At 36.5% G+C, this 12,672-nt stretch overlaps 1 protein-coding gene across 3 annotated transcripts in view; it reads right to left on the bottom strand.

The window, feature by feature from the left end:
- LOC118010478 (sulfotransferase family cytosolic 1B member 1) overlaps nucleotides 1-12,414 on the bottom strand; it is a 31,233-nt gene extending 18,819 nt beyond the window's left edge. Inside the window, exons 1-4 of one of the 3 annotated variants that reach the window (XM_035004868.1) lie at nucleotides 12,030-12,414; nucleotides 11,766-11,819; nucleotides 5,794-5,980; nucleotides 5,381-5,509 (exon numbers count right to left, since the gene is read on the bottom strand). In XM_035004868.1, the coding sequence (XP_034860759.1) occupies nucleotides 5,381-5,509; nucleotides 5,794-5,941 (277 nt within the window). In that variant the 5' untranslated portion in view covers nucleotides 5,942-5,980; nucleotides 11,766-11,819; nucleotides 12,030-12,414. Of the gene's footprint in view, nucleotides 1-5,380; nucleotides 5,510-5,793; nucleotides 5,981-11,765; nucleotides 11,883-12,029 lie in introns of those variants that run through there. The other 2 variants (XM_035004867.1, XM_035004869.1) reach the window with 2 other exon arrangements.
- Between the last annotated feature and the right edge of the window lie 258 nt (nucleotides 12,415-12,672).

The raw sequence follows: 12,672 nt of genomic DNA, 5'->3' as shown, positions 1-12,672 counted from the left end.
CTACATTTTATAGATACATGCTTCATTTTAGTCTTTTTTTCCCACTCTATTCAATTTTATTTGTATATATATAAGTTTTGCTTTCTTTGCAATTTTGGGATGTAGTGTCTAACACACAGATCAATATTCAATAAGGAACAAGTGGATCACCCTGCTTTGTCCACCCTATGAGATTATAGTCTCTCTCCCCACTTCCTTTTTTTTGTTTTGTTTTGTTTTGGTTTGGTTTGGTTTAGTTTGCTTTTCTGTTGTGGTTTCCAACCACTTCAGATTTGTCTAGGGTATATTTTGCTTGGGTCATGGTTATTTTGGACTTTGCTCACTCATCCTAGGCATGGGCAAAATGACTAGAAGGAGAAATTCACAACAAAAGAAAGAACCAGAGGCAATGTTCTCTGGCATAGAGATAATAGATATGGATATAAGTAAGATGTCAGAGATGGAATTCAGGATAGCCATTATACAGTTAATAGCGAGGATTGAAAAAAGCATAAATGACAGTAGAGAATCTCTAAGGGCAGAAATGAGATCTAATCAGGCCAAACTTAAAAATGCTATAACTGAGATGCAATCTAAATTGGATGCTCTAACACCTAGAGTAAATGAGGCAGAAGAGAGAATAAGTGTTCCAGAGGACAGGCTGATGGAAAGGAAGAAAGTTGAGGAAAAAGAGAGAGAAAACTCAGAGCTCATGAAGGAAGTCTTCAAGAATTTGATGACCTGAAAAGAAAAAAAAGTTAGAATTTTTGGGGTGCCTGAGGGGGTGGGGTGCCAGAAGGCATATTTGATTCTCATAGGTATGTATGTAGTATATATAATTCTCATAGCTGAGAATTTCCCTAATCTGGGGAAGGAAACAAGCATTTATGTCCAAGAGGCAGAGGACCCCTCCCAAAATCAATAAAAATAGATCAATACCCTGATATATAATAGTGAAGCTTGCAAATTTTAGAGAAAAAGAAGCTATCCTGAGAGCCACTTGGGAGAGGAGGTTCCTTATATATGGAGGCAGGAACATCAGAATAACATCAGACTTATACACAGAAACTTGGCAGGCCAGAAAGAGATGGGTTGATATAGTCAGGATACTAAATGAGAAGAACATGAAGCCAAGAATACTTTATCCAGCAAGGCTGCCATTCAGAATGGAAGGAGAGACAAAGAGCTTCCAAGACAGACAGAAACTGAAAGAAGATGTGACCACCAATCCAGCCATACAAGAAATATTAAGGGGGATACTGTAAGTGAAGATGGACCCCGAGAGTAACATAGACCAGAAAGAAACAGAGACAAACTACAAAACAGGGACTTTACAAGCAATACAATGGCACTAAATTCATATCTTTCAATGGTTACTCTGAATGTAAATAGGCTAAGTGCTCCAATCAAAAGACACGGGGTATCAGGTTGGATAAAAAAGCAAGATCCATCCATATGCAGTCTACAAGAGACTCATTTTAGATATAAAGTCACCTCCAGACTGAAAGTGAGGTGGTGGAGAACTATTTACCACACTAATGGACCTCAAAAGAAAGCTGGGGTAGCAATCCTCATATCAGACAAATTAGACTTTAAACCAAACCCTGTAGTAAGAGATGTAGAGTTACACTATATCATCTTTAAAGGGTCTATCCAACACGAAGATCTAACAATTGTAAATATTTATGCCCCCAACATGGGAGAAGCCAATCATATAAACCAATTAATAACCAAAATAAAGAAACACTTTGATAATAATACATTAATAGTAGGGACTTCAACATCCCACTCACAGCAATGGACAGATCATCTAAGCAGATTAACAAAGAAACAAGGGCTTTGAATGACATGCTGGACCAGATGGACTTCACAGAGATAGATATACAGAACACTCCATCCTAAAACAACAGAATACTCATTCTTCTCCAGTGCACATGGAACTTTCTCCAGAATAGATCACATACTGGTTCACAAATCAGTTCTCAACCAATACCAAAAGACTGAGATTATTCCCTGCATATTTTCAGACCACAATGCTTTGAAACTTGGATTCAATCATAAGAGGAAATTTGGAAGGAACTCCAGCACTTGGAGGTTAAAGATCATCCTACTAAAGAATGAATGGGTCAACCAGGAAATTAAAGAAGAACTTAAAAAATTCATGGAAACTAATGAGAATGAAAACACATCAGTTCAAAATCTCTGGGATACAGCAAAGGCAGTCCTAAGGGAAGGACATTGCAATACAAGCCACTCTGAAAACTTAAAAAAATCCCAAAACACAAGCTACCCTTACACCTAAAGGACTCTGAGAAAGAGCAGGAAATAAAGCCTAAACCCAGCAGGAGAAGAGAAATAATGAAGATTAGAGCAGAAATCAATGAAATAGAAACCAGAAAAATAGTAGAACAGATCAACACAACTAGAAGCTGGTTCTTTGAAAGAATTAATAAGATCAATAAACCTCTGGCCAGACTTATCCAAAAGAAAAGAGAAAGGACCCAAATTAGTAAAATCATGAATGAAAGGGGAGAGATCATAACCAACACCAAGGAAATACAATTTTAAGAAGATATTATGAGCAAGTATATGCCAACAAATTAGGCAATCTGGAAGAAATGGATGCATTCCTAGAAATTTGTAAACTACCAAGACTGAAACAGGAAGAGGTAGAAAAACTGACAGACCAATAACCAGCAAGGAAATTGAAGCAGTAATCAAAAACCTCCCAAAAAACAAGAGTCCAGGGCCAAATGGCTTCCCAGGGGAACTCTACCAAACATTTAAGGAAGAACTAATACCTATTCCACTGAAGCTGTTTCAAAAAAATAGAAATGGAAGGAAAACTTTCAAACTTGTTCTATGAGGCCAGCATTACCTTGATCCCCAAACCAGACAAATACCCCCAACAAAAAGGAGAATTACAGACCAATATCCCTGATGGATGCAAAAATTCTCACCAAGATACTAGCCAAGGGGATCCAATCCAATTAACAGGATTATTCATCATGACCAAGTGGGATTTATTCCTGGACTGCAAAGGTGGTTCAACATTCACAAATCAATCAACATGATAGATCACATTAATAAAAGAAAAGACAAGAACCATATGATCCTCTCAACTGATACAGAAAAAGCATTTGACAAAATACGGCATCCTTTCTTGATTAAAACTCTTCAAAGCATAGGGATAAAGGGAACACACCTCAATATCATAAAAACCATCTATGAGAAGCCCACAGCAAATGTCATTCTCAGTGGGGAAAAACTGATAGCTTTTCCCTTAAGGTCAGGAACATGACAGGGATGCCCACTCTCACCACTTTTATTCAACATAGTACTAGAAGTCCTGACCTCAGCAATCATCTAACAAAAAGAAATAAAAGGCATTCAAATTTGCAAAGAAGAAGTCAAACTCTCGCTCTTTGATGATTTCATGATACTTTATTTGGAAAACCCAAAACACTTCACTCCAAAATTGCTAGAACTCATACAGGAACTCAGCAACATGGCAGGATAAAAAAAATCAATGCACAGAAATCAGTTGCATTTTTATACACTAACAAAGTGACTGAAGAAAGAAAAATTAAGGAATCGATCCCATTTACAATTGCACCAAAAACCATAAGATACCTAGGAATAAACCTAACCAAAGAGGGAAAGCATCTGTACTCTAGAAACTACAGAACACTTATGAAAGAAATTGAGGAAGACACAAAAAGATGGAAAAACATTCCATGATCATGGATTGGAAGAATAAACATTGTGAAAATGTCTGTGCTGCCCAGAACAATCTACACACTCAACTCTATGGTCAACTAATCTTTGACAAAGCAGGAAAGAATATCCAATGGAAAAAAGACAGTTTCTTCAATAAATGATGCTGGGAAAATTGGACAGCCATATGCAGAAGAATGAAACTGAACCACTTCCTTATACCACACACAAAAATAGACTCAAAATGGATGAAAGACCTAAATGTGAGACAGGAATCCATCAAAATCCTTGAGGAGAACACAGGCAACAACCTCTTCGACCTCAGCCACAGCAACTTCTTCCTAGAAACATCATCAAAGGCAAGGAAAGCAAGGGCAAAAATGAACTATTGGGACTTAAGATTAAACACTTCTGCATGGCAAAGGAAACAGTCAATAAACTAAAAGGCAACCTATGGAATGGGAGGAGATATTTGCAAATGACATTACAGGTAAAGGTCTGGTATCCAAGATCTATAAAGAACTTATCAAACTCAACATCCACAAAACAAATAATCCAGTCAAGAAACAGGCAGAAGACATGAACAGATACTTCTCCAAAGAAGACATCCAAATGACCAAAAGACACTTGAAAAAATGTTCCACATCACTTGTCATCAGGGAAATACAAATCAAAACCACAATGAGATACCACCTTACACCATTTAGAACAGCTAAAATTAATAAGACAGGGACAAATGTTAGCAAGGATGTGGAGAAAGGGGAACCCCCTTACACTGTTGGTGGGAATGCAAGCTGGTGCAGCCACTCTGGAAAACAGATCGATAAACCTCTGGCCAGACTTATCCAAAAGAAAAGAGAAAGGACCCAAATTAGTAAAATCATGAATGAAAGGGGAGAGATCATAACCAACACCAAGGAAATACAATTTTAAGAACATATGGTGAGCAAGTCTACGCCAACAAATTAGGCAATCTTCTTGAGACAACTCAAGAAGTTGAAAATAGAGCTACTCTACAACCCAGCAATTGCACTACTAGATATTTACCCCAAAGATACAGATGTAGTGAAAAGACGGGCCATATGCACCCCAATGTTCATAGCAGCAATGTCCACAATAGCCAAACTGTGGAAGTAGCCAAGATGTCCTTCAACAGATGAATGGATAAAGAAGATGTGGTTCATATATACAATGGAATATTACTCAGCCGTCAGAGAGGATGAATACCTATCATTTACATTGACATGGATGAACCTGGAGGGTATTATGCTAAGTGAAATAAGTCAATCAGAGAAAGACAAATATTGTATGGTTTCACTCATACGTTGAATATAAGAAGTAGTGCAGAGAATGATAGGGGAAGGGAGGGAAAACTGAATGGGAGGAAATCAGATAGAGAGACAAACCATGAGAGACTCTTGACTCAGGGAAACAAACAGGACTGCTGGAGGGGAGGTGTGTGTGGGTTGGGGGAATTAGGTGATGGGTGTTAAGAAGGGCATGTGATGTGATGAGCACCGGGTGTTATAAGCAACTAATGAATCATTGAACACTACATCGAGAACTAAAGTTGGCTAACTGAAATTAAATTAAAAAGAAAATCTGGTTTTGAATTTAAAAAAATAATAAAAATTTAAAAAATAATAATATTAAAAATTATAATTCTCAAGTAGTTTAAAATTACCTGAAGTTCTTAGTCCAGGGATGGCCATTTCCAACATTGGAACTTTAACTGTTATAACATCCCGCTTACATTTCTCAACATCTCCATTATTTAGAACCATGTCCACAATTTCACTAACCCAAGTGGTACCTGTAGTGAAAGACAACATTTTTTTGTAACCATCACTTGAATCTGGGGGCAAAAGTCCCTACAGGTAGTCTGCCATCTTAATACATTCTATTAGAAACTTAATTCTGCAATTTCCCTTTCTGTGCCCCAAATGCTCATTTTAAATTATCTCAAAAGTACACGGCTAGACTGACTGATAGGAATATTAACTTTATATAGGATGAAAATGATTTTAGAGAGAGAAGCTAATTTTCAAGGAACAAAGACTGAAGCCAGATCTGCATTTGTCAGTCAACAAAACTCACCTGATTTGGGGTAAGTGGCTATCACAATGTCATCTGGCCTGCTGTGGAACTCTTCAATCCTTTCCCAGTTGTTTGCAAAAGCGTAGGTCATGGGATAGCCATGAATGATCTTCAGATTTTTTCTCAGGAGATCTTTTGGGGAAATCATTTTTGTACCAGGTTGTACAAATACTTAATAGAATATTTTCTGACAATCCAATCATGGGAAAATAAAGAAGATCAAAATCAGAAGCTGAATAACTAATGCTATTCTTAAGACACTGTTACTTGATATAAAGTGAAATTGACCTTTAACACTCAGCATGCAGAGATCTAAATACAAAGGGCATTTTTGTGTTTATGAAGTTGTAGATTGCAAGTGCAGCAACTGGCTCAGTGACAAGCAGTACAAAGGTCTTTACTGGAAGCTTTTTACGGAAATGAAACTACACATCTTAGAATTGAAAATCAGATTTTACAGAAATATGCTAAGAATTATCCAGACTTAAAGCAAAATAAAACTTCCACTCATCTTTACACTTTAGTTGTACCTCATTTTTCTTTTTAGGAAATCCATTCTTTCTTACCTTTGTTCTTCTGTACATAACACATGTATTTTATCTGTCTGCTTCTAAGATTTTCTTTAAAAAATTTTTTTTTTAGTGTAGTTGACACACAATGTTGCATTATTTCAGGTGTACAACATAGTGATTCAACTTCTCTATACTTAGCTATGTTCCTCAGAGGTGTAGCTACGATCTGTCACTGTACAACATTATTATAATATCACTGATTATATTCTCTATGCTGGGCCTTATATTCTTGTGACTAAGATTTTCTTTTTTTCTGTATCACTGATTTTGAGCAATGGAATTATGATGTGCCTTGGTGTGGTCATTTTCACAAGTTTTGTGTGTGTGTGTATGTTTCAGATTTATTGAGCTTCTTGGAATTGTGGGTTTACAATCATTTCTTCAAATAATTTTTCTGTCTTTCCTTCTGAGACCCCAGGTCACATACAGTTATTCATAGCTCACTGATGCTCTATTCATTTTTAACAATCTTTTTCTCCCTTTATGTTTCATTTTGAGTAACATCGATTGCTATGCCTTCATGTTCACTAACCTTTCCTTCTGCAATGTGTAATCTGATGTTAATCCCACCTATTGCATTTTTACCTCAGATGTAGTTTCCACCTCTAGAATATCATTTTGGAAATGATTATATTTTTATTGTCTCAACTTTTGATGCATATTAAATACAGTTATAGTGACTGTTTTAAGGCCTTTATTTGCTAATTCTAACATCATGTTAGTTCTAGGTTGCTTTCAATTGAATAATTTTTTTAAATTATGGTTTCTTTTTTTCTGCCTCTTTGCATGCTTGATATTTGGGTGTCTGCTATCATCTCCTTGAAGTGTGGCCTGGGAGTTCCTTCAAGGCAGTAATCTGGGGAAATCATATGGTTCAATTTTTGTTTGTTTGTTTCCTATCCACTATCTTTCATTTGGTTGCTTCATGCAAAACAGTAAATCTAGTTCCTGTTACTCCATCTTGCTTAGAAACTACAATGGTTAATTTTATGGATAGACTTGACTGCACCATGAGATGCCCAGATATTTGCTTAAATATTATTCTGAGTATTTCTGTGAGAGTGTTTTTTGGATGACATTAATATTTAAATTGGTATACTGACTAAAGCAGATTGCCCTTCTTAAAGTTAAAGGCATGAATAGAACAAAAAGGCTGACCATCCCCCAAATAAGAGAGAATGTTTCTTGCCTAACAATTTTTGAATTGACATCAGGCTTTTTCCTGTCTTCACAGTGATACTAAAACACTGACTTTTCCTGAGTCTTGTACCTGACAGCTTTCAAACTAAAACACCATCAGCTCTCCTGGTTCTTAGGCCTTTAGTCTCAGACTGGAACTAAATCATCAGCTGTGCTGGGTCTCCAACTTGCCAACTTATCTTGCTGGATCTCCAGTTTGCCTGCCTGTAAAACTACATAAACCAATTAAGTATAATAAATCTCTTTATATATAAATCTCTTTATATATGTACAGATGTACATTATATACATTATATTATAATGTACATATGTATATATAATAAAAATTGCTTTGCAAACTCTTTGATTAGTAACTATTCTAATCTTAAGCATACTAATAATACTAACTCTGAATTAGAATCTCATTGCTCTTCTAAATCTTCCAAAATTTTTGAATCCTGGGAGGAGACTACATTATTATTCTCTGTTCTTTAGAGAAACAGAACCAATATTATATATATGTTTGGAGAGAAATTATTATGAAGAATTGACTCATGCAATTATGAAGACTGAAAATTCCCCGGATCTGTAGATGGCAAACTGGAAACCCAGGATTGCTAATGTTTAGTTCTAATCTGAAGGCCAGCAAGTTTGAGACCCAAGAACAACCAACTCTTCAGTTTGAGTGTGAAGGCAGAAAAAAACTGATGTCTCATCTAAGACAGTCAGACAGGATGAATTCTCCCCCATTCCCAGGAAGGTCAGCCTTTTTGTTCTATTCAGGCTTTCAACTGATTGGATAAGGCCCATTCTCATTAGAAAAGGCAATCTGCTTTATTCAGTCTACTAATTTAAATGTTAATTTCATCCAGAAATACCCTCACAAACCTAGAATAATGTTTGACCAAATATCTGGGTTCCCTGTGGCCCAATCAAGTTGACACATAAAATTGGCCATCACGGAGGGCTATTCATTGTTTATTTTTTCCACTTCATCTCCACTGAACTTTGTAAGTGAAACTCTAACTGCTTTAACCACTGTTTCCATTTTACAACTCTCGCTCCACACACACAGAATGTAAACATCCTAGAAATAGATGGAAATGTAAAATGTAGAAGTTATAAGATCCTTCATAATCTATTGTTCCATTTATTTCAGAGAATCTGTCAATCAACAATAATATGTAATATATACTACATATGAATAGCATTTTAATTAATAACCATCTGAATTATATAATATCTTAGATGAACTCTTATTGCTGCTAGTAAAATAACTATAACTGGACTTCAAAGATTGCCAACCAGAGGTTTTATCACGTAAATATTTTGTAAGTAATTTGGTGATTCCAAAATTCCTTGATGGTACTTTAAACAGTGACTGTACTTACTAAGCTCTCAATATTTACTTGTATAATGGGAGCTACAAACAAAATCCCTAATTTAAAAGCTAGCTGCTGCTTAAACTGTTATCCCTAGAATAAGTTTGTATAGAAAGAGGTATGTTTTTTATTAGGAAAACCTTGTTAATACAACAGCCTGATGTTTTAGAGGTAACTCTTCCACACACCCCCTAAAAAACAGTCTAGAAGAGAGAAATCTGGACAAAGATTTCTTCATTTTACATTGTAAGGCATGCATTATATATCATAATTTTATATCTTATAGTTAATAGGTATGCACACAAAAATATGTCTTTTTGTTTCCCCAGGAAAAGTTGTTATTAAATCATGGGTTTGTCTTTAAACATATGTCATCCTATGCTAGAAAAACAGTAAAAATAGTTAGAATTTTGCATCTTTATTACTCCTCATAAAGTAAAAGAGCTGGGTCCTTCAGAGACCTGAAGAAGAGTATATTGATGGAAAAGCAGATGCATGGGTAGACACGCATAAATTTAGAGAAGGCAAGATCCTGAGGTGAAATGCTGATGAAAGCTGAGTGGCCAGGGCATTTTAGGAAAATTATATTAAGTATTCCATATTAAATTGTTGCCTTCTGTAAGCTTCTTAATTATCTTCTATTTTGTAGTAAATGTCTGGTTGCCTTCGCAGTCCCTTGTTAGTGAAGGGGCAGAGTCCAGTAGAAGAAATTCTCCAGCATGAGTTACTGTGGAATATGTCAGCAGCCTCAGGAAAGGAATAAATAATATGGTTGGTCAGGAACCCAGCAGAAGCAGGAAGTGGAAAGAAGTGAAATTAAGTCTGTAAGCTCTGTATTTGGAATGAAGCAGATGTTGAATGAACTGAAAGAGTGAATGATTGAACCTGCATGTCCCACTCAGAATCTTCTAAGATCTTGGGGATAGTGTTACTTCCCAGTTTGAATATACATATATAGGAATGAGTGACAGCAGAAGTCAACATAGTATATTTGGGTATTAGACCTGAGTTACATACAGTAAATGAAACAGTTTTCCTTGAAACATTTTGTTCTACTAATTTCTTAGCTAATTGCTTCTTCCCAGATTATATAAGGGTAAATATTGATCCCAAATATCATTTGGATGCTTTTTTTCTTTTAATTGAGGAAAATAAGTGAGGCTCTCTTTTTCTTCTTTGGCTCCAGAATATAAAATTTAGTAGTGGTATAATTGCACTAACCAATTCTTATTATACATACAGATTATTAGGGGAAAGCAAATAAATATTGAGGACACATTTCCCATTTTTATACTGTCTGCTACAAATCATGTGGACAAGTTTGTTCCCCACTTAGTGGGGGGTTAACATTATTTTATACATTTATAACATCATTCCTGGGTCCATTCATGTCTTCACTCATCCTTTTTCATTTCTTTATTAATTTTGATTTATTTGTACTATTGTTTTATATTTATATAATCAATTCACTATTGCTATTCAAATACAGTTCATGTACAAGCACCATGTGCTATTGGCATTACCTGAGAGCTTGTTAAAAATGCAACATCTCAGGCCCCAAACCAGAATCAGAATTTATATTTTAACAAAGTCCCCAAGTAATTGGCATGCTCAAGAAAAATGGGATGTATGACTTTAAGCCACTTTTCATCTACTCTCTATAGGGTGTATATAAATGATTTATCAAAATGAATTAACGTCTTCTGGAAAATAAATGGTATTGACTGTGCTACCCACCCTGATGATAAGTCTTACTTTCATTTTGTGGATGAGATTAAGGAACAAGTTCAGAGAGTCTGCTCAAAGACACATGACAAGTGAGTGGCAACCAGAAATAGTTTCCCCAGTTCTGAGCACTTGGTCATATCGTAAATCTACTGTGGGTAGGCCTGCACCAGAGTCGAAGTGTCTGTGATTTTCTCTCATCCAAATCAGGGTGTTCACAATTTGTAAGGAAATTTTACTTTGACAAAGCAAACTTCCTCTGACAAACACCTCAAGCTTTTCATGCTGCAAAAATGTTGTCAGAGAAGCATGGGTATGAGTAACAAAATGAAAATAAGGCAGCTGATTCTGAATACATCCTGGTCACATCTAGGAAGTGGGTGTAACCAATTTAGGAATCTGAGAGTAGTAGTCCTGAATTGCACTTCTTGTTGTGACCCATGGATGATGATGAGTTCAGAATCACACGGGAAGATGGATGCAGGGGGGTAAGGCTGGAAGACATAACATAACTAATGTCACTGAACCAGATACCCTGGAAGAGTGACTTTTAAAATCATAAAAATTAGTTTATAAAAATCTTTTAAATCCTACCAAAAACTGAGAATTTTATGTGGTTATATATGATAGTCTACATGACACCACAGGTCATCCTAGTTGAGTGATAGGATAGGCTGAAAATTACAATGTCTAGAATTGGCTTCTAAAAAGATCAATGGTAAAAAAAGAGAAAAATGCAAAACAACACCCCTCTTAGGAGAAACTAACCGAGATATCTGACATTAAAACCTAATGGTTGGGGCACCTGGATGGCTCAGTGGGTTAGGTGTCTGCTTTTGGCTCAGGTCATGATCCCAGCATCCTGGGATCGAGCCCCATGTCTGTCTCCCTGCTTAGTGGAGAGTCTGTTTCTCCCTCTGCCCCTGGCCCTGCTTGTGCTCTCTCTCTCTCTCTTTTTCTTTCCCTCTCTCTCAAATAAATAAATAAAATCTTTTTAAAAATTATAAAAATAAATTAAAAAATAAAACTGAATGGTTCTTTTAATGAGAAAAGAATATTTCTTCCATTTATTTCACTCTAATAAGGTCCAGCTTTATTCCTTTATGAGGCTTACAGTTTCATACGAAGACCCCCAATACTGGCATGCTTCAGAAGAGTCCAGTTGAACCTAGAAAAATAAAAGTGATCACCGAAAGCCTGATAGATTGTGCACAGCATAAACAGCAATACTGAGTTTCCTGTGGGAAAATTGGAATTAGGCAAAAGTATTTAAATTGCAAGCATGTGTTCAAAGCGGAAATGACTGGAGAAGCCCAAAATGCTCTGCAGATGCCAGACAAAAACTTCAAGAAAAGAGATTTTAAAAAGCAAATTTTACCTCACGCTTTAGTCTCCGCTCTCAGTTTTCATTTTCAGCCAGTGGTACTGGTGCTGACAAGAACCCTGGGAGTTGGTGGTGGTAGTCCCAGGAGGGCAGGGCCGGGGGAGACTGGGGAGGCTCACTTCTGTCTCCGGGAGAAAAGTAAGTTCCGGATTCGATCTGAATGTAGTAGTCAGTGACTTTACAGGCAGTTAAGATATAAAAAGGTTGACCCATACACACATACATGCACACAGAGGCAGCACTGCTGTTCAACAGCTGGTGCAGCCAGGAAGCCCTGAGAAGGAAATGGATCAGGGTGGTGGCCAGAAGTAAGCACAGTCAGAGTGCCTGGACTTGAAGGTTTTCCCAGGGTTTCCAAGGGTCTGAGAGCAATGCATAGGAGAAGGATCTGAAGCATCCGTGTATGGAAGCCTGTTGCTTCTCTGCAGTTTCTAAGAGTGTCTTCTAATAACTTTGATCATGATAAAAAGTCATTGTGTGTGAGTGTGTCTGTGTGTGTGTGTGTGTGTTCATCCTAAGTTTCCAATGTCATGGAAAGGGCAAATATATACAAACATTTACTAAAGATAATACTAAACAATTTCCATTTCAGCAAGTGGAAACAGGGTAGAACTGATGGTTTCTGTCACTCTATAAT

This window comes from Mirounga leonina, unplaced genomic scaffold (assembly GCF_011800145.1).
Source record: "Mirounga leonina isolate KUSES-001 unplaced genomic scaffold, KU_Mleo_1.0 Mir_129, whole genome shotgun sequence".
Taxonomy (NCBI): domain Eukaryota; kingdom Metazoa; phylum Chordata; class Mammalia; order Carnivora; family Phocidae; genus Mirounga; species Mirounga leonina.
Note: the sequence above shows the minus strand (reverse complement) of the source record. Positions and strands in the feature narration are given on the sequence as shown.